The 22,678-nt window shown below is 45.9% G+C and overlaps 1 protein-coding gene across 3 annotated transcripts in view; it reads right to left on the bottom strand.

Annotated features, from left to right (window-relative positions):
• Window positions 1–1,513: 1,513 nt before the first annotated feature.
• LOC137861067 (uncharacterized) overlaps window positions 1,514–22,678 on the bottom strand; it is a 29,725-nt gene continuing 8,560 nt past the window's right edge. The window contains exons 1-6 of one of the 3 annotated variants that reach the window (XM_068692124.1): window positions 16,178–16,200; window positions 11,610–11,885; window positions 9,557–9,805; window positions 6,111–6,248; window positions 5,427–5,546; window positions 1,514–4,021 (exon numbers count right to left, since the gene is read on the bottom strand). In XM_068692124.1, coding sequence (XP_068548225.1) covers window positions 3,861–4,021; window positions 5,427–5,546; window positions 6,111–6,248; window positions 9,557–9,805; window positions 11,610–11,802 — 861 coding nt within the window. In that variant the 5' untranslated portion in view covers window positions 11,803–11,885; window positions 16,178–16,200 and the 3' untranslated portion in view covers window positions 1,514–3,860. Of the gene's footprint in view, window positions 4,022–5,426; window positions 5,547–6,110; window positions 6,249–9,556; window positions 9,806–11,609; window positions 11,886–12,759; window positions 12,905–16,177; window positions 16,201–22,678 lie in introns of those variants that run through there. The other 2 variants (XM_068692107.1, XM_068692116.1) reach the window with 2 other exon arrangements.

Raw genomic sequence — 22,678 nt, forward strand, 5'->3', positions numbered from 1 at the left:
CACAACACCTGCCACCATCTGCTTGCTGGAAAAGTACAAATATTTAGAAGTGCTTCATTTAAAGCCTTCTGATTTCTCAGTAAGAACTCCCCTGCTGTCTCCAGCCTGAGAGACAACTTGCTCCAAGTTGTAATAAGGAAACAGAGTTCATTGTGAATGAAACCAATGCAAATAGTCACTAGGCTTCAAGGGTCATGGGACTGATGTAGTTGTTTCCTCATTCATTTTACACCAGAGGACAAGAGGGAAGCATTTTACATGTGCTGGAGGGACTAACCTCATACTTGTAGGATCACAGCTCATCTCCACTCAAAGGGTTAGAACAGTCTTTATACCTGGACACTTGGCAGCCTGGCTGAAGGAATAAGCAATACCCAAATGCTAATCCAGCTAATCCAAGCCTCCATGCTGACACATGACCAATTTTTGCATCCATATCTGACAGAAAGGAGTGATGTTGCTCTCCTGGCCACCTTCTGATACTGGTTCTCTGTAGATACCTTTTCAAGTCCATGCAGTATCTCACTCCACCCTGAATAGCGGTAGCAATGCCTGATCTTCTGGATTCTGTAGCACTGTGAGAATTTGTTGATGTTAAGGAAATGGTTTTCTGCAATATCTGTCAGTGACACTGCATCCTATGGATGAGTTACACATGAGCTCTTGTTTACTTATTTTGAAGTGAACTAAAGTCATTCAGAAAAAGTGGCATGAGCTTACTATATGCATGCCTAAAATCTAATTTTTTTTCCAAATACACAGACTTAGATATTCATCAAAATTTAACCACTGCTCACATACCTCTTTAGTATTTACAATGAATGTTTCATTTGCTGTTGTGAACTGGCCTTCTACCAGTTTTGTATATCTGTTTTCAGACTCACCAACCTCAATCACTTCTGTAGAGCTGCTGGTGTGGGCAGAGTCCTAGTCCTCCAGGCCCTACCAGCTGCTGGCTCTTGGTGCACCTACCTCATGCTAGACTCCGAGCAGGGACCCCAAGAGCTAAGTACACAGCCACTAGGACATCAGGAACAGCAGCCCAGGGTAGGGGCTGGAAAGCAGAGCCCCAGATGTCTGCATTTCCCACAAAGCAGAGCTCCCTTGTCGCACCAGCACTTGACGGGCACAGCAACGGACCTTGCCCTACTCATAGTCTTCCCCAGCTAGGGGCGCTGGCTGCCAGGAGGCCCACCACCACCAGTGGCTGGAGGGGACAGCCAGAACCACTGCTCTGCTTTCTTACAATCACATGTCATCAGGATATGGACTGAACCCACTGTCTGCACATGGATATGCACACACTGACAGGTTTTATGACACTGTCCTATGGTCTTCTCTTGGTCTGACTTATGAACAAGTGTCCTTGGGATCTCTGTTCCCTAGGCTACCCATGCCAGCTCTAGTCAACAGTAAGTTGCAATCACCTCTCCTATTTTGGAAACCAGCCTGCCTTTTCCATGAAAGCCATAAAGAAACAATAAGTAAATAACAGAACTTAAACACTTCCAAAACAAGTAAGAAAACAGATTTTTTTTTTTATTAGGAACAAAATCATTGCAGGGAAAAGAAAAGAACACCATAAAAAGAACAATAGCTGGGCATGAGCATGTACAATTACAGGAAGAGTACAGGCTACACAACTTTTCTCCTGACCTCACAGTAGCAGAAAACTTTGCCCTGCTGCTGAACAGCCTCTTCAGCAGGGAAGCAAAGAAAACCAGCTGTGCATGCCCTATCTGCCTCGAATCCTCAAATCTCAGACTCTCATCTCAAGGGGAAAAAACCTCCCACCCAGACTGGGGGTATGACAGTAATGGTGCTAAGAGCAGCCGCAGCACCCCCAGCCATCCCAGAAGCAGGAGAGCAAGGAGGTGAGCTGGAGCCAGACAGGCTAGCCCAACTGTGTCCCCTCACCAACCCTCGGCCCCAAAATGCTGGCATATTTGCAGCACAGCTGGGAGCAGTGTTCAGCCCCTGAGGCTACACATGTGCTGGAGCTGATCATCCCCTGCCTGCCCCTGCCAGAAAGGGCAGAGGAGAAGCAGTGCTGGCCACATCTCCCCAATTTCACAGCTGTGGCCCCCATCCACAGAGCATCCCAGTCACTGTGCTGCATAAGTGCAGCTGCCACCCCAGCACCCCATGTAACACACTTTTTTTTTTTGTCACTCAGTTCACGGCCTTTGAGGAATGTTGGTGCCAAAAGGAGATAGCACAGCACCATGAGAAAAGTCATCATCTCCCTCTTACCATGGAAAAACCTGATTCCTACGGCATGCTTAAAGAGTGGAGATGGGCTGAATCATTGCCAACACAGCACACAGGATCCAAAAACCTTTTAGACAGCCACAGAACACGGGAACAAGGAGCAGAACAGCCTATAGCTGGGCACCACCGACGCAGAGCTTTGCCATGTGCAGACACAAAGGACGTCCAGGTGAACATGCAGCCACCCCGCCAGCTCCCCCGCCTGGGAGAAAAGCGCTCAGCAGGTTTTTCTTTTGCAAGGCTGCCTGCAGACCTCAGGGGGTGGGTGGCATTCACAAGGCACACCTCCAGCCTGCTTCCAAGGGACTTGGGACACAGCGTCAGCACGATAACAGAAGGGACAGAGCAAGGGAAGACAGAGAAAGGCAAGGCACCTCCATACCCCATCCATTTCAGACCCAGCACCTCACTTTTGCTTACCAGAAGGTACCCATGCAGTAAACACCCTGCTCTGGTAGCATCCTGGAGCACTCAGGTGGCCCAGCAGCCCCCAGCAGCTTTGTCAGAGACTCGGCTACCTGCAGCAGGGGATCAAGCCTTTGCCCTCTCCTCCCTCTTCCCTGAAGGTCTACCCCTGCTGTGGCACTCACAAGCCTCCCTTAAGCACGGCAGGATGCTTGCAGCGGCAAGGCATGCTTAAGGGACCCCATAAATCGCTGCTGTCTGTGCAGATAGCGCAGCACTGAGAAAGCCTACACACACAGGCAGATGGCCAACCTAATCAGCTTGTGGTAAGTAGCTAAACCATTATGATAGAGGCACTAATGCTTGCATTGATGAATGATCTCAGCATTATAATCAATGTTTCAGCCAAAATTAATGCACCCAAGCCCCAGGCAACCTCCTGCTGAAGGCAAGCAAGCTAGTGATGGAGCTGTTTGAGCTCTGACAGCCCAAGCAGTTACATTCTGGTAAAAGGTATCTGACAGCCCCCTGCCATCACAGGGCATCAGGATGTGAGCAAGCCAGCAGAGCTTCCTGCCCACTGCTTCACACCTCACACAGTTTGTGGTGAGGCCAGAATCTCAATGGGTCTGGAGCTCAGAGGAGCACTTCAGATAAATACCTGGCACTGCAGATATTTAGCTGAAAACTCAGTCAAACTCTTTGCAAAGCCTGTGAAAAAAATGTCTTGAAATCTCCTGAGAAGAGGCTTTCTCAGGAAATTTCTGGCAGGTCCTCATTTCTATCTGGAACCGGTGTGATACTACAATCCACCTGTCCCTTGCAGGAGCCACTGGCTGGCAAAGATGGGGGAAGGCATGAAGAGGGCAGGGAGAAGGATCACCCATCCAATCTCAGGCTGTCCTCAGGGCTCTATCGTGTAACTGCAGGTCTGCTAACAGGCAAAGCACCAGAGAGCTGCCCAGTTTTGTTAGGGAACCTGCCAGCCCATGGTAGCATGGCCTTGGAGCCACACATGATTTTGTTGTTTTTTTTTTTTAAAATGAGGTTATAGCAGGCCTGACACATCACATCTTTCCCCTGCTAAAATTTTCCAGACCAATTCTTATACACAGTGAGACTATGGGATGCAAAGGATGGGTGTCACAGGCTGCAGGAGAGGGTTAAACAGCAACCATGTCACATTAGTCATCAGTTGGGTCCGGGAAACAGTCTGAGGCATGTTCCTGGCTTTCCACATAACCTATCATCTCCTGTTCTGGCATTTCCTCAGGTTCTACCACCACTGGCAAGTTTTCTTCCACCAGGGGCAAGGGCTCAATGCCTGGACCAATCTGGGCAGCATCTGGAAAAGAAGGGGGAAACAGCTTACACATGTGTGCAACACATTTAACCCTGTGGAAGTTACCCCTTCCACTCCCCAGCCCTCACTGCTGCAAGCTGCCCAACCAGCTCAAGGACCCCCTTCCCCAGGCTTCTACAAGCCACATTACAATATGCTTTATAATTATTCATTTATGGAGCTTCCTCTGCAAGACACATTGGTGCTGAAGCTCTCTGGGCCCAGCAACCCAAAATATACCAAAACACCAAATCCAAATCTATTCAGCTTTATTTGAATCATAAAAGCTGGCTAAATGTACACTTCTCACATGCAATTCTGCTTTTACTAAGTTGTAGAAAAATTAAATATGGGATGTTTTGTTAGTCAAACTGATACTGTGGAATTTTTTAAAATAGAAACAAGTTCTACATTAATATATTAATATTAGACAACTACCTGAATGACTTGCATTTTTTCCCTTTCTTGCAGTATATTCAATGAATGCTTCTTTAACAATGATTTAATTATGATGCTTCTTTAATAAGTGCTTTTAATAAAAAGAAGGCAGGGCAATGAAGCATCTAAGGATAGACAAAAAGCACAGCCAAGCAGGTGAGAGGCCATGCACAGTACAGCAAAGGACACAGGGAGCAGAGGCAGCAGAGCTGAGCTATGACCTGTGTAATGTTGTCTGCGCTGGACCTACTTCAGCTGTTGATGATGCATTACTAAGGAAGGTATTGCCAAGCATTCATGTTTGTGACATAAATTTGAGGGAAACAATGCAAAAAGCAGAGTATTAATATCAAGTGTCCACAGGTTTCTGAAGGGTTTTCATTGCTGCATTCTCTTGACCACACTGTGCAAAAGCAGTGGGGTTTTATTATTGGTTATTTTGGAGGATATAAAATACTGCTGTATTCTTATTTTGGCCCCAGTTTAAGGAAATATGCAAACCTCTGACTTTGATACGATTTAGCCCTGCTTGCAGCGTATTGGTAGATGCCATCCCAAAGAAGACATCTGCCTACTAAAACAATGCTGATTCTTATAAAATCAAACTGATGATAAAGGAGAGGGGTGATAAAAATTGCGGAAAAGCTGCTGATTTGGGGTGGAGGTTGCTGTTGGTTTTTCTTAAGAGACATTTTAGCACAGGATACAGTGGCACAGGCAGCATGCAGCCTGCTGGCAGCACCCTCTGCAGGATGCTTTCGAGAGGACTGCTGCTACATCCCACGGCTGGCTGGGGGCAAGAGCTACCCTGACCTGCTGCAACTTCTGTCACCCAGACAGAACGGGCCTAGCAGCCCGCACTAGCTATCCCCAGGCTTCCCTCTGCAGCCAGGTCCCCCCCCGCTGTCCCACACGTCCATTTCACCCTCCTCAGCAAGCTGTCTGGCATCAAACAAGTCACTGGACGCACCCGGCACTGGAGGGCAGTCGATTTGGGCAGCTTGAGCCTCCACATGGTCTCCATTGGGGGGGCTCTTCACAGCTTCACTGGAGACCACTGACATCGCTATTCCGTCATCTTTTTCATCCTCTGAAAGGCAAAAAACAGACTTGAAGGGAAGAGGCCCCCAGCAGCACTGGAACGTTGGCCACGAGGCCAGGCCTCCAGCACCCGCTCATGGCTCCCCCTCACGTGGCGCTGGCCCCACTCCCAGAGCAGACAGATGCCAGCATGGAGGGCCACTGCCAGCCTGACAGAGACCAGCCTGGCCATGCTGCCAGGATCATGGCTTGAGGTGGCCATGCAGGGAGTGAGCACTTGGGGACAGGTGCTGACAGAGGACAGCCAGCAGCAGCCCTCAGGATCAGGCCCAAAGGGGGCTCCATTTTCTCCCTTTGCTCATAGAAAACACTTTGCTGTGTTTCTTTCTGGCACACGCAAGCAAATATAAACTGAAAAGAGGAAAAGCACAGTTTTCTTCAAGATCCCACCACTCCTAACAGTTACCTATCTGTGAGTAGGTTTCTGCTCTGCTGGGTCAAGGGAGAGCTAGATGGAAAGTGACTAACCACCGAGGTGAGGCCAGTTCATGCTGGGGCTATTTCTGCCCCAGCCCGTACATACACTATCCTCTGGCAGATCTTCCCCACTCACCTGAAGGCACTGGGATAAACTTGTGCTTCCTCTTCATGCAGCAGCAGATAACTGAGGACACAACCACCACCAGGATAGCTGCACCCCCTGCACATCCTGCCAGGATGTAGATGAACAATGGGTACTGCAGCAGGTCTCCTGCAAGAAGGACAGCATTGTTAGTTGCCAGGGCAGGCAAGCTTCTTTCTCCCGGCTGGAGAAAGCCCCACAGACAGATTAGGGCCCATGGGCATTACTGTCGCCCATTTCTCTCAAGGGTTCTTGAGAGAAATTATGAGCTGTAGCATATCATTTATGTCACATCATTTAATCATTGTATGGAATTTTTCTTTATGTAAGAGGCTTACACAACTACGCTGTATTTGTCTGTTTCTGTCTACTCTGACCAATAACATCTCAGATAATCCACACTTGATCAAATTTAATGGAGGAGGTGATGGTTTTAAAGATGCTACATTTCAAGAAGTTTTGTGAAACAGAAAGCCCAGAAGAAGACCTAAGCTAGCATCTCCTGCTGAAAGGAGAGCCACAGTCTGCCCTCAGTGCTCAGATTAGGCTTCAGAGAATCCACTTGAGATAGCAGTATAGCAACTACACCAACCTCAAAGGAAGTGCAGGCTCTGATCTGACTTTGTCAGACACCAGAGAATCCAGCCAACATGGCCAAAGCTGTAGGAAAGATTTCATTGCTGCTCAGGGAAGGATTTTTCTTTATTGCCCTCCCCAGCTGAGATCATGCAAAACTCCTAGCAGGAGACTAAGGCTGCAGATGGCGGAGCAGAAGGCCAGGCACACACTGGTGGTAATTATTACCCAGCTCAGAGACCCTTGCTCAAGGCCGCTGTGACAGGTCATATGAGCAGGGACTGCTGTAGTGAGGGTGAGCAGCGAAGCAGGCAGAGACCATCACAGGCTTGCAGGAGAGAGATCCATCCAGACACGCTCCTTTAGGACAATTTGTTCCACTCTGGGGTATCCAGTAAGAAAACTCTTCATCCCAACATGGAAAAAGGCAACAGCTCAAATATCTCTGTACTATACATTCCTTAAAAGCACGCTAAACCTCACCATAGCTTGTTGAATCATTGGGACCTCTTCTTGCCTGCTACTCAGCCCCATTGAACAAGACAGCAGTAGCTTCACTTAGCAAGGCTGAACAACTGGGAACCAGAGCAGCTATCCGAACACAGCACTTCTTCACTTTCCCTGCACCTCTCTTTTTAAAAACACGCTGGCTAAACTCTGGGCAGCACCACTCAAGTTCCTCCAAGAAGGCTGCAGACAGCTCCTTCATGAGCTGGGTGCAGCACAGCACCAGCACAGTTCTCCTGCTTGGCCAACCTATAAGGAGAGTTATCACATTTTTAGAAGTCTAGGCTCAAAATTAAACTTTCAGCAAATGAGTAATCATTGTCCTGATCATTTTATTTCCTTTGAGGAAAACTCAAGAGAATATTGTCCAAAGCATAAAATATTGAAAATAGTCCTGAATGTTTCTTAAAATTTTTCCATTTGTTCAGAAGAAGGTCTTCCCAAGATGAAGTATGTTAAAAAATCAAAAATAAAACAAGCAGTAATTAAAATATGAATAATGAAACCCTTTTATGTATGTTGACTTGTAAATTTCTGAGCCATTTGTTTTAGATCCTCCAGTGAGAGCTCTTTGGTGCCTTGGAAATTTATAAACATTTCTGTCAAATTGTCTTAAACACTTTAAATTAATTTCATCAGCCAACAGGTTGCCTAAATGATTGCTTTTACAATAGATCTTGCACCTGAGTTGGAACAACAATGGAAAAGCTATATTTATCCCTTTGTTTGGAACAAATAATTACACACAAAATGAGTTAGTCATTAATTCATTTAGTTGAACTTATTTCTCTTCATTTTTCTAGTATCAAAAATGGCTTTAGCTCACTTCTTATGAATGCGGCTGCATTTGGTGACTAAAAAGTAAAATTGCTGCTACTTCCCTGCTCTCACACCCTTTCCAGTACATGTTTATGCATGTGCTCATCCCAGAGCTATCACCAAATTCCCTCGTGGGCTTTTGAAGAGGAAATGAGAAACTGATATCGCACCCAGGGGACTGGGCAGCCACCCAGAATAAACAATGGTAGCTGTCAGCACTTGTGTAGTTTATCTTGATTCAGAGCTCACAGACATTTGCATCCCCATTCCCCAGTGTCTCAGTTAACTTGGGTCTGACCACGCTGAACAACTTTTGGCCAATTCAACTGGACAAAATTCGGATTGCTGCTCCACAATCACAAATGCCAAACTTGTACAGGCTGGCCCACAGCACCAATGCAACCAAACACAAATAGCCCACAGCATTTCTGTCAAGTGCCAGAGCACACAATTTGGTGCTTAGGTCAGTATTTTTGCTTTTATACCAACTCTATGCCAGTCTTGAGAAAAGACAGTACCCAATCTGCTGTAGAGTTGGAGCATTTCAGGCAATTTCTAAAACACTACGTGCTATTGCACAGTATAATTTAACATAGCAAAGCTATGTTAAGTTACTTATGACTAAATCAGTCAAAAATCATAGTTAAATCATATTATCCTGACACAGTTCTGATGACATCTTCACTGCCAGGGAGGACAAAAACCTTCGAACCTTTACTACTGGAGATGCAAGTAAATATCTAATCAATTTGACTTTTTTTCTTTATTAGAAGTCAGCTTACAACACTAACCAGTGCTTTGCATCATGAGGTTATGGCAATCCTAGGATCCAGATTTACTGTCTCATTAAAGCAGGTTACTCAGCATTTATGGAGAGCTTGCAAAGGGATCAAATCATGGCCTTCCCACAGAAGTGCATACTCAAGCAGGGACACAGAAATATATACACACATGTTTTTGTGTGTTTTTTTTTTTAAGTAAATTACATCTTTACCACACCTCTGATAATGCAGGGCTGATAAAGATATTCATATGCTCTGGTATATCTTTGTATTGGTGGTCTAGAGAAGAAGAGAAGAGATGAGGCAAAACACCTCATCTGAATTCAGCCCTGTTGTTGCTGCTGGATTAGAATAAACGTTTTTCCAAGGATGCTGCACAAATTGGAAGGCAGTGAGGGTAACAGGTGAATGTAAGAGTAGGAAACATCTCGTGTTTCTACACTGACTCTTAAGAGCATATAGAATCCCCATCATTGGAAGTAGAAAAAGAAATACAGATATCCTTCCTGACAGCAGAGTTGGGGAGAAGGACCTGCTGAACAAAGCTTCACTCTTTCTATGACTGTAGGCTCAGTCTGAGACATAGCAGGAAGAAGGAAGTCAATGGGACACTTTCTAACGTGGGATGTGGTAAAGTCTGGAAGGCAGCTGCCCGAGGACAGAAAACCTCATTTTTATACTGACAACAACAAGTCCTAAGATTCCCACCACAAGAGACCAAGAGGGAGATTTTCTGGCAATGCCATTACTCACCATAGCTGCAAGACAACACAATGGGCCCGCACCTCGTGATGCCGTTCTTGTGGTGAACCTCACATACAAACTCCCCAGCCATGGGTCTGTCCAGGCGAACCTTCTTCCCACCATCCTTAATGCAAGCCTCAGAGGTCTTCAGCTCACTGCCATTCAGCAGCCACTCAAATTTCATCCACTCATTGCTGGACACGTTGCAGGACAACTCTACGGTCCCATCAGGGAAGCACTGGATAGCAATGGCTGGCTCTGGTCATGCAACACAGGACAACAGGAACGGGGAGGGAAGAGAGACAATGAGCAGACTCAGCAGTGACTGAGAACTGGGCAGGAGCTTTTCCTACCAGGAAGACTCCCAGGGTGCACAACAATCAGTAACCACTCTTCAGTGTCTGCTCCCAGCCCTTGGCAGGACTCACTCAACCCTACTGCTGACTCTTGGTCAATGTTCTGGGGACATCACAAAAATACAGCCTCTCTTCATTTTCCATGTAGAAACTGATAAAGATAGCAACAGAAACCCATGATCTGAGGATCATGGACACACCTGGGGGCCAGAGGCTTCCTCTATAATCAATGGATACCTGTAGCTTCAGAGGAGATTCAGCCCTCTCCTTGACCAGATACTTTTGCTCTCACTGTCTCTACTTCTGTTTTAGTGAGAAATTAGTTCAGATCATGCCTGTGCCTAACATAGGTACCAATACAAAACATCCACAGATAGAATGGCCCAGGCTAGGACAACTGAAACTGAAGGAATGCATCGATGATCGTATTACGAAAGAGAGAAAAATCAGAAAAACAATCCATTAAAAGGAACCGATCTGCCACTTTGCAAATACAGACTAAACAGAGAGGCTGCGTGGTTTTATGACCATAAGAGTTGCATTAAGAATATCTATGCAAATCATCCATGTAAGCAAGCTCAGAAATCACCCTCCTCAACTATGACATCAACTTCAACTAAAATTACTACCTCCAGAAATTCCTTTGCTGTGAAATTGTTTCCCTAACTTTATGTGGCAACAGAACACAAGGAGAAGACAAAAGTTCCCAGAGTAAGTTCACTGAAATAGAGGTAAAAACCAGGGCACTTTGCAATCTTTGCTTACTTCCCATCTAAGCCCCTGATCTTTTCTGGCCAAGGAGTCACATCTTTGACCTACTCTCTGTGGCAGTTCTGCTTGTTTGCACTTGAACAGCGTAAGGATTCATTTGTCTTCACTGAGATCAGTTTGCTTTGACATTTTCATTACACTTTCATGCACTTCAATTTCTCTTAAAAACTTCTAAGTGAAAGCTCTGTAAAAGGAACAGTGGAGATGAGGACAAGACCCATGGTTAGTGGCTATCTAGAGCAATGTTCAGCAAGGGGCTGAACCTGTTTAAGCCTTCTCTCTATTAACCCAAGCAACAAGCTGGATTCTGTATCAGTGACTCCATTTCCTTCTTTTCAGTCCACAGGTGGATGACCAGGTAAATGAAGGGGAGTGGGAATGCTGAGGCCACAGGGATGACATTGGAGAGCCTGGCAAGTTAAGGTACCTACTGCATGTCTCTACACAGACCCAGGAGATACTGACCTCAAAGCTGATAGTGGGCAGGAAAAAAAACTCAGAAAGTCGTACCTGGACTCTTTCACTACCTTTTCACAACTGCACAAAGCAGTCTCTTCATGAGACCCATCAGGAAGATTGTTCTAGAAATGGACTGAAATCTCCAGCTGTATATCTACATACCATAGACTCAGCTTTAAAAATACTTTATGCTGCTGCCTTTTACGTCAGGAAAAAAAATAGTACATAGCTCAACTGACTGGCTACTCGAAGGGAGGCTCAACAGACAGGAAAGACTGACAATATGGATGTCAAAAGCATTTCTTTAGCTTACACTCACCATTCCTGCTCTGAGACTTATGAAGCTGTGCCTTCTGTTCCAGAGGCCCCTATAGCTCCTGCAAGCTCAAGAGGTATCTTCAAAATAAATTCAAGGCAGCAGCTTCCAGACAGGCTCACGGATTCACAAGCTATTTATTGCTAGCAAAGTCACTTACCGAGTACTTCCAGTGCAAAGGATTTGGTGATGTCGTTAAAAACAAACTCATAATTTCCTTCATCCTCCTTCTCCACACTCCTTAGCACTAGAGAGCCATTCTGCAAGTTCAGACGTCTGTAACATGAGCCACAGCTGACCAACCAAGTACCATTTACCATGTTTACAAAGCATCTCTCATTGTCCTTGCTCATTTTGGAGAGGTTCTGCAGGTTTTCAAGTCCTATAGGAAATATTGCTGAGCTGCCGCTGAGCGCACCAATCTTGATGACAGAGCCTGGAAGGAGAGCACAGAGTGTAGGCAGTGAGCTTTCTGTGTGTCTGTCTGTCCATCCATCCTCAGCTGCCCCCCCAAAAGGGCAAAAACTGAGGTCAGATGTAAGAGGGACCCATCCCTATCAATAGTCTGGGGACACCAGGAGTCAAAAAAACTCAGAGGAGCAGGAAGGGTGACAGTATACCTTCTATAAAGGCTCGCTTTCTTCGCTGCTACCGTGAGGGTTGTACACACACCATGCACGGTGACACAAGTCCAAACAGCTGGTCTTTCCTCTCCCCAAATTTTACATGACCCTACCCTCTCTCTACCACTTCTCCTGGTTGCTGCAGGTCTGTGCAGAGAAAAATGCTTAGGGCATTAATGCCATAGGTGTAGCGTAGGTGATAGCCGAAACAATTGCTGCTTGCACAGCTTCTTTTACCTAAAGAGTACTGTCGCAGTGTCTGCGTGAACAAGCCTCACAGTATCCCCGCACATTATTAAAGTTGCTGTACTCAAATCACAGATGGGTAAATAGCAGGATGACAGCAGCTCAGGGACTGACCCAAGGTCACACCAAGTGTCAGGAACAGGACCACACTGCTCTCCAACCCTCCAGCCAGCAATTTACATACAAGGATCTTACGTTCTGTTGAAATGCTTTTACAGACAGTACACTGGGAAAGTACTATATTGTTAGTTACAATTAGTTTGCTTAAAAAATGTATATACATCTTTCCATAGTCTGACCGCTCCTTTCATGCATTAGCAGTTACACTACTTGATGTATCACAGAGCCTGGCAGAGTCCTTAAGATCTTGGAATAAAATTAAGGTGTCCAACAACCTAGGCAAATCTGTGCCACAATGCCATAAAGAAAAATCCCACTTACCATCAGTAACAGTTATTATCACCAGCAAGCACTGCAGAATAAAAGGAGAGTTCAAGTCCATTTTAAAGAGCTCCTTGCATCATATGCAGAGACGACAATCTGGCTACAGAGCTCAGTGAATATAGTGTTCAGGAAATGATGTCAGAAGCAAGAGTGAAAAAAAAGAAAAGAAACCCCATACTGGACAGATTGAATAATGTTACAAAATAGACCTGCAAGGTTTTGGGTGACTGAATTCAGACTAAACCGACACGAGCCACGATGTGCTTTGCAAAGTCCTGCACCTTGGAGCAGGCTGCAAGCGTGAGACTAGGACTGGGAGGTGAGGAGAAGGAAAAGCACTCCTGATCAACTCACCCCACTTAGCAAGATGTCAATGCAGAGACTGGGCAGAGGGGAAGCACCTATTTCTTTCAGTCTTTTCCAGTTTATAGAAGTACAGAATCCCCACATAGAGAAGTCTGTCCGGTCAGATAAAGCACTGCATATACAGGCTGATTTTCTGCAGTACCAACAACTGTCCCTCACCAGCAGTAGGTGTGGGAGAATACTCTCCTTCTCTATACAAGGGCTACCTTACCAGCCTGAACTTTGCTGGGCTCTTCCAGTGTTGTGATTGTATCTGCCAGGAAGGAAAAGGTTCTCTGTACAACCACCCCAAGCGAAGAACACAGGCTAGAGAAAGCTAAGTTGCATTACGAATCCAGACCAAATACAGCCTGAATGACTTAAAACTCACCGGTATTCCACACAGAGCATGGAGGAGGAGTGCTGCACACAAGCAATGCAGCAGAATCTGCCACGGCATTAGAGCCAGCATCTCGATGTTTTCAGACACGCTTAGCAGATGTGCTTGGAAACAACTGCAACAGGAGTTCAGGATGCAGCTGGTGATCTTATGCTTTTGCATTGTTTCCCTGGATGCGCAGCCCATTAAGTTAAGAAAGCTCGACATGGTGCAATTCTGTATATCAGTATGTTTCTAAGAAATAGTTAAATCCCTTACATGTGCTGTTTTTCAAACAGTTTGGCTCTGCTTGATAATTCCATATTTTGGCCAGTGGTTTGGCCCCTCCAACTTCTTCGTAATGACAATTAAGTCTACTTTCTGCTCCTAGTGTCTAAAACGTACAGGTTTGCTCAAGGCTACCACAGCACCATCCTGCCTTTACCATACATGCATAGGACAGTCCTAAATTGATCTACGATGTGACAGAAATAGCCTTCTCTGAGAAAAGCAGTGAAGTGAGTCTTTAGACACTTGCAGCAGAGCGGTGGAAGGAGGAAAGAGAAAAGTATTTACAGCAAGAAACACTTTCGTTTCCTTCTGTACAGCTGAAATTACTTGAAGAAACTCATCCTCCAAATACTGCTGCAAAACTGTGGCTAGCCATCTGCCTCGGATGTGCATGTCCAACTTCATTTCACCTCCACATTTGATGGGTGAGCTGTTTGAGCTTAGGATTGCAGTGCTTTGGTGGAGACAGGAGACAAAGAAGATGGTACGTGCAAGGGTCACTTCAGAACAGAACCCCAAAAAGCTCAGAGCCTCAGAAAAATGGCAAAAGGCAGAGGGGGTTGTCCCACAGCAAAATCCAGCAAAAGTTCACCTTCTCTCCTAGTCAAAGACAGCAGCTTTGCAGAGCTCATTTGCGGATTTGCAGTAAAATGAAAGAAAAAATACGGCCTTCCTGCTGTAGCTTCTTTGTTACAGAATAGACTCTGCATGACGGTGACATTGTGGTGTCCTGCATTTAGTCTCCCTCGCAGTGACTCCAGGGCAAATGAGTACATTTATGAGTTTAATATTTCTGACTGCTAGCGCCCCATACATCACACAGGGTACGAAGTCCCATTAGGCTCCTTCTGTCCCTCAACATCCTGGCCAGTGAAAAAAAAGAAGTCACAGCCAGGATGAAGAGGACAGCACATGCACTGTCTGTGTTGCCATCAATCAGCAGTCTCTCATTAAAGATCAACCCTCGCAAATTTTGTACATAAGGAATTTTTAGGCGAGATCAAACACTAACTTCTGATATTATCTAATGAATGCTATCAACACCCCAGAGTAGCCGGAGAAAATACTTCCCCTTTTTATATAAAGATGCATGAAATTTTCTGTGACAAAAAAACACCTTGTGAGGCTTAACAGAAACCACAAGAGAAAAAAAAGTGATTTACAGTAAAATCTTTTTTACTTGATGAGCTGCAAGCTCAGGGGGCCATTTTGTCCTTATAGCCACTAATGGCACTGCTAATCACTTTTAACAGAGGAGGGACACTCATCCCCTACACAAGTCCCTGTTGGAGCATAGGAGACCAAGAAACCTGAGCTAGTAAAGTAGGAAATGAGGTGTGAAGTGCTATGAAGTAAATTTGTACATCTGAGCTCTACATATCTTCCTTTAAATAGGCCGGTGACCACCAGCATCACACCTATTTTTATGGCTACAAAGGCATGCAGCCTGCCTTCACACAGGGGAAGGCTGCAGAGCCCAGCACCACAGCCTAAGCACATGGAAATGCAAAACACAGCAGCTCTGGTGATGCACAGGACCACCTCTGCAGGCTGCAGCATCTCCCCCAGGCCAGAAAACCCACAGCTCAGCTGCTCAGTGGTGTGAGGGCACAGCCATGACCTACAGAGCTGCAGTCCTGGGAGGAAGGCAGCGCGTTGCCCTGTTGGCTTTCATGTCCCATCCACACCTACAACTGTCAGTGCATGAGAACATTTTTTAAACACACTTGGAGTGCAGCCATGAGGCAGGAACCAGGTGCAGGCCTAGAAGATGCTTCTGAGTGGTGGCAGTAGGACCTGAGACCACAGGGAGAAGATATTGGGGCAGGGAAGAGTAATATGAATTCTGTTACACAGAACTAGCCAGAGCACTATGCTTGGACCCTGAACTCCTTCTTGGTCTATACTATATCTATATATTTGTATTATATAAAGGTCAATTATATAATTCTAGATACATTTCATATAATTATTATATAATACTTTCTATTTTATATATATAGAAAGTAGGTTTTCAAAGATAAGCACGCAACTTTGTGTTTACATGGTGATAAAGAGAGTGCCATGCAGCTTGTTTCTCTAACTGCAACTTGCAGAGATCATAGCTACTTGGTAACTTATTTAGGAAGTGGAAATGCCCAGTCTGGGTACTCCTCTATCTCATGTTCAGAACAAGTGACTTTTGGACAAAATGTGATGTACCAGGATAGCAGGACTAGCTAGGAAAATGGTCACAGATGAAAGCCCTCATGTCAGGGAATCTACAGCCCCACAATGAGCTGTAAAATGGAAATAAACCTGGACCCTCCCAAACTCCTACCTACAGACAACCATCAACCAAGGCATGTGTAGGATTTCCCCATCAGCTCCTGCCATGAGACCTACCATGCTGGTCCTTACCTCAGCTGCTCCACCACAGCTCTCATGCTCGACACGTTTGTTGCACAGCACAGCAGCTCTGCTGCTTTGGGACTCAGCATCTCAAATAAAAGCAGTCAGCCTGATCCACAACACACAGCCACCTGCACCTTGTTTGTGTGGTCCTGCAGGAGCAGAGAGAGGCTGTGGCATGGCTGTGGACAGACAGACCTACAGCAGCCCCTTCCCAAAGCTGACCCACACCTTAAATGCACATGCCATGCACTTGAACAGATGCATGCCACACTATCTGATAGCATGTCTGACAGATTAATGTTCTGCCATGCCTCAGACACATCTCCATGAGACGCACACCACGGGTCCTCATCTCATGCTTCCTGCCACAGCACTGAGTTTTGCTATGCAATGCTGAGGCTGTCTGAGACCCACTGAACCAGACACTGCTCTTCTGCCTAGGATGGGCCACCCAAGTAACAGGGCATGGCACGTAGGATCCTGAAGCAGCAAAGGAGACAAGGTTCTGCACAGCAGACTGGGGACCTAATCTGCAGAAACCCTCTGCTCAAAGTAAACCAGGCAGAAAACCCACAGCAGCACTTTCATTTGCTTCTTACTGTCTTATACTTTGGGGTAGCAGACTTTGCTACCCTGTAATGCAGAGCAGAAAAGTCCCATGCTTTCAAAATACAGAGAAGACAAGCTGGAGAGAGATTTTCAGCTTCCATTTCTGACAAGATAAAATCCACGTGTTTGTCACACTTCATACACAATCTTCCCCTCCAGCTCTCTCTGACGTTGAAATGAGACCGATCAGGTTTACAGAAGGAAATCAGACTTCTGCACAATAACAGTTGCTATCATTCTCCCTCTTGTCATACCTGAGTGCTTCCCACTTCTCCGCAGCTATCAGAGAGCTCCAGGGGGAGCACCACACATTCATCCCACACACATGAAACCCCCAACTCCACTTAGTGCTGAGCAGCTACGTGAGGAGAGACCCAGGCAGGTCCACTGAGCAGCATACACACGGAGACAGCACTGTGCCACAGTGCTCCTCGGGGCGCTGGAGCACACCGAGTGCCCAGTTCCAGGTGAACGGTCTGACAATGGCAGAACACTGCATCATCCTGTCTCAACATCCCTGCCATGTACTCACAGCCTTGGCGCACAGGCTCAGGCTGACCTCAGTGAGGGCACCAATTCTGCTGCCAAAGGTCCCAGCACCAGCTACCACCTGCCATCACAGCGCTCATCCATCACCTTGCTGCCAGGGGACAAGAACATGAGGATCCCAGATGTCCAAGCCCAGCACAACGACTACACACAGTTTTCTCTGACATAGCTCTCCTACTTCGGCCCATGATAATGGTAGGAAAAAAAAAGGAGTCTGTACATGGAATAATTGCCAGAAACTGCACAATTTGTATTTAGTGCCCCTGAGTGTAGGGTAAAATGTTTTGCATTTGCTTTGGGGGATAAAAATTATTACTACACAGCTATTGGGACATACGGGTTCAAACAAGCTGCTACAAGATCAGAACTTGACTGAACAACCCTATCAAGGACAGCAAACACAATGCCTGTAGTCTCTAGGCCTTGGCCAGTTCCACTAGAATTAGAGGACAACATGTCTCTGAATGGTCAACACTTGGAGAAGTCAAATTAGGATCCAAGCTGCCACAGATATGTAGAAAAAAAGTCTTGTACAATAAGTTTAAATCTTCTGACAAGGTCCAGATCGCCACTGGAAACATTTTAGGTGTCTATGTACCAAAAGGATCTGAAAAGAATTATTTTGTGGGATCAAAACTTCAGCTTGTGAAGTTGAATCTCAAAAGGTAAGTGGAAAAGTCCTGGCTGAGGACAAGACAGCAAAAATAAATACGGCCTTTTTAGACTACATGATTCTTATATATCCTGAAAATCTGAAATGAACAAATTTTAAAGAAACTGTAAGTAATTCTGTATATTTGGCAACGCTAAGAGGCTGACAAATGTTTCTCCCATACTCAGTGGAAACAGACACAGCCTTCTAGACTGACAGCTTAGTTTGTGGCAGAACAGACTGGGTCAAACCTGAATATGGAGGAAGGCAGAACACCATAATACCCAGTTCTTTGCAAATTGAGTGGCCCCTGAACAGGTCCAAGCCACATTGCAACAGATTCAGCTCCATGGAAACAAAACCAAAGCACTGCCAGATTCAAGTCTTCTGAAACTCAGGAAGGCCACTGTGAGACTGACTTTCACATGCTGAAAGTTTAAGAATATGGACTATAAGGCTTTCTACCCTGTATTTCCCAATGGCTTATAGAAATAGTTCTAATTACATCCAAGTGTAGACAGTTATTCCAGCAGAGGTGCATATTCTAATAAATGCATTTCCAGCAATGCTGACAACCTTAAAATACTCCCTGGATATCGAGAGGTGTGCAGATCAAGTTCATATTCACCCATGATTCATTTCCCTAGAGTACTTCTTCCTAAACTTTTCTTTTTATCTCACTGGAAACTGAAATTTGTGTGTATTCACCAGAGTTTTGGATCTGGGGATCTCTCCAGGAGTAAAAATCATGAAAAAAAGCAGAGTAGTAAAACAACAACTTGAGAAATGCATCACTTAGGCAGAAGAATCTAAATCCATATAAGATTTATTTGCAAAAATCTCTCACATTACTTACTGTGTTTATTCAAAAAGCAATAGAAAACTCAATCACAGACAGAGATAACATGCATTTTCACATTTCAGTTGAAAAGACTCCATTCCTAACCATATCACAGAGACAGCATTTATAGGTTGCTTAAAATTCTTTTATGTGCTGCAAGGAATGTGATGGAGGGATAACAGTAACAGCCTGAGACACTCAATAAAGCACAATAAAACACTATGCTTAAGACTTTTAAACCTACCTTACAGATGTAGTTGAAATACTCTTTTTAAGAGAAGATCACCAGATACATCATACCTCCTGACAGCATACTGTTCTCAATCCTCTTGCAGTGCACTCTTGAGAATTAAGGTATTATTAAAGAAAGGCACAAAAACCACTGCTGTCTGAAGAGGGCTGATTCCTCTGATCATCCAGAAGGAAGAAGAGAAGTTTTACCAGACAACCTGATGAGATTGTCACTGGAGCAGAATACATTCCTGGGCAATAAAAGAAAATGTTACAGGGATGCTGGGCTCTAACTGTAGGATAGTCATGTAGAACTGATTAGAAATGGAATTGGAAATTCATATAGTTCTACCCCAAAGCTGTTCCCAATTGGCCATATAATCCCTAAGAGTGTTTCTATGTTCCTCTCCTTTATTTACTGTACCTGCAAAGGTCAGCTATGGACCAGTAACTAACTAAAGCATTTAATTAAATGCCTTGCAAGCCACCAATTCTTTAAGAAGCACAGGAGACATTATATCCTAGAACAAACATGCAATATTTTCTGGAAAAAAGCTAATTCTAAATAGATTTTTAAGTAACATTTCCATCCAGAGAAAAAAGCTTTTATGGGTTTCCAGAAGAATCTCTTTGTCTGCCTCAGATGTCTACTGCAGGCTGGACCTCATTTCTCGAGGTCTTCAAATTTACCTACTCAACACAAGGGATGCCCTAAGGAACTTGTACACTTTAACTAAGCCAAGTCACAGACCTCTGTGATTTAGGCAAAAATTGGGCCACCAAAGGCATGTCACACTGAATCCTAGCTATTGCTGTGACACAAATGCAACTGAAGACAGTGCTCACTTCTCACAAGAGCTCTGCTCTTTTACCTCTTTTCCATCACACCACATTTACAGGCTTTGGTAGCTGTACCTGGTTCCATAAGGGGTCACCTGCCCTTTTCCAGAACAGTCCCCCACAAACACAAACTAATGTAGTGAATATAACTGGTGGTAGATGGCTTTTGCTTCATTTCTGTTGTTTCACCAAAAGCTGATCACACATACCTAAAACCCAGCAGGGTATACACATTCACAGAATCACAGAATTTCTAGGTTGGAAGAGACCTCAAGATCATCGAGTCCAACCTCTGACCTAACACTAACAGTCCCCACTAAACCATATCCCTAAGCTCTACATCTAAACGTCTTTTGAAGACTTCCAGGGATGGTGACTCCACCACCTCCCTGGGCAGCCTGTTCCAGTGCCTAACAATCCTTTCGGTAAAGAAGTTCTTCCTAACATCTAACCTAAAACTCCCCTGGCATAACTTTAGCCCATTCCCCCTCGTCCTGTCACCAGGCACTTGGGAGAACAGACCAACCCCCACCTCGCTACAGCCTCCTTTAATGTACCTGTAGAGAGCAATAAGGTCACCCCTGAGCCTCCTCTTCTCTAGGCTGAACAAGCCCAGCTCCCTCAGCCGCTCCTCATAGGACTTGCTCTCCAGGCCCCTCACCAGCTTCGTCGCCCTTCTTTGGACCCGCTCAAGCACCTCGATGTCCTTCTTGTAGCGAGGGGCCCAAAACTGAACACAGTACTCGAGGTGCGGCCTCACCAGAGCCGAGTACAGGGGGACGATCACCTCCCTAGCCCTGCTGGTCACACTGTTTCTGATACAAGCCAGGATGCCGTTGGCCTTCTTGGCCACCTGAGCACACTGCTGGCTCATATTCAGCCGACTGTCCACCATCACTCCCAGGTCCTTCTCTGCCTGGCAGCTCTCCAAACACTCATCTCCCAGCCTGTAGCTCTGCTTGGGGTTATTGCACCCCAGGTGCAGGACCCGGCACTTGGCCTTGTTGAACTTCATGCAGTTGACCTCAGCCCATCGGTGCAGCCTATCCAGATCCTCCTGCAGAGCCTTCCTACCCTCGAGCAGATCGACACACGCACCTAGCTTGGTGTCATCTGCAAACTTACTGAGGGTGCACTCAATGCCGTCGTCCAGATCATTGATGAAGATGTTGAAGAGGACCGGCCCCAGCACCGAGCCCTGGAGGACGCCACTAGTGACCGGCCTCCAACTGGACTTGACTCCATTTACCATGACTCTTTGGGCCCGGCTATCCAGCCAGTTTCTAACCCAACGAAGCGTGCGCCAGTCCAAGCCAAGAGCAGCCAGTTTCTTGAGGAGAATGCTGTGGGAGACGGTGTCAAAAGCCTTGCTGAAGTCAAGGTAGACCACATCCACAGCCTTTCCCTCATCCACCCAGCGCGTCACTTTGTCACAGAAGGAGATCAGGTTTGTCAAGCAGGACCTGCCTTCCATAAACCCATGCTGGCTGGGCCTGATCGCCTGCTTGCCCTTCAAGTGCCGCATGATGACTCCCAAGAGGATCTGCTCCATGAGCTTCCCTGGTACTGAGGTCAAACTGACAGGCCTGTAGTTCCCCGGGTCTGCCCTCCGGCCCTTCTTGTAGATGGGCGTCACATTTGCTAGTCGCCAGTCAGCTGGGACCTCCCCTGATAGCCAGGACTGCTGATAAATGATGGATAGGGGCTTGGCCAGCTCCTCTGCCAGTTCTCTCAGTACCCTTGGGTGGATCCCATCCGGCCCCATCGATTTGTGCACATCCAAGTGCCGTAGCAGGTCACCAACCAGTTCTTCGTGGATGGTGAGGGCCACATCCTGCTCCCCGTCCCCTTCCACCAGTTCTGGGTACTGGGTATCCAGAGAGCAACCGGTTTTGCCGCTAAAGACTGAGGCAAAGAAGGCATTAAGCACCTCCGCCTTTTCCTCATCTCTTGTAACTAAGTTTCCCCCTGCATCCAGTAAAGGATGGAGATTCTCCCTAGTCCTCCTTTTTGTGTTGATGTATTTATAAAAGCGTTTTTTGTTATCTTTAACAGCAGTAGCCAGATTGAGCTCCAGATGAGCTTTGGCCTTCCTAATCTTGTCCCTGCACAGCCTCGCTACATCCTTATAGTCCTCCTTAGTGGCCTGCCCAATTTTCCAAAGATTATAAACCCTCTTTTCTCCTAAGCTCAAGCCACAATTCTCTGTTGAGCCAGGCTGGTCTTCTTCCCCGCTGGCTCATCTTTGGGCGCATGGGAATAGACCGCTCCTGCGCCATTAGGATTTGCCTCTTAAAGAGCACCCAGCCTTCCTGGACCCCTCTGCCCTTCAGAACCGCCTCCCATGGGACTCCACCAACTAGTGTCCTGAGCAGCCCAAAGTCAGCCCTCCGAAAGTCCAGTACAATGGTTTTACTGGTTCCCTTCCTGGCCCCGCCAAGAATAGTGAACTCCACCATTTCGTGCTGGAAAAATCCCCCAAGACAACTTCAATCAGTCCTATCTAATTTTTTGTCAAGTTAGGCTGTTCTGACCACAGATGTGCAACTAGTCATTGATTACTAAGTGTTTTCTTTTTTTTTCCCCCAATCTTTGCTCTCATAATTTTATATTCAGTGAAGCTGAAATAAGCATACAATAAAACTCTTGCCCTTTCACTAAGACTGGATACTTGCCCTAAAAAATTCTCTATAGAAGTTTCTGTCACCTTATCCCAGGACCTGTGTACATGTATTTTAGCTGCCAGACACTTAACATGCAAAACATAGCAGCATTCCAGAATCAG

The sequence above is a fragment of the Anas acuta genome, chromosome 1 (genome assembly GCF_963932015.1).
Source record: "Anas acuta chromosome 1, bAnaAcu1.1, whole genome shotgun sequence".
Lineage (NCBI taxonomy): Eukaryota > Metazoa > Chordata > Aves > Anseriformes > Anatidae > Anas > Anas acuta.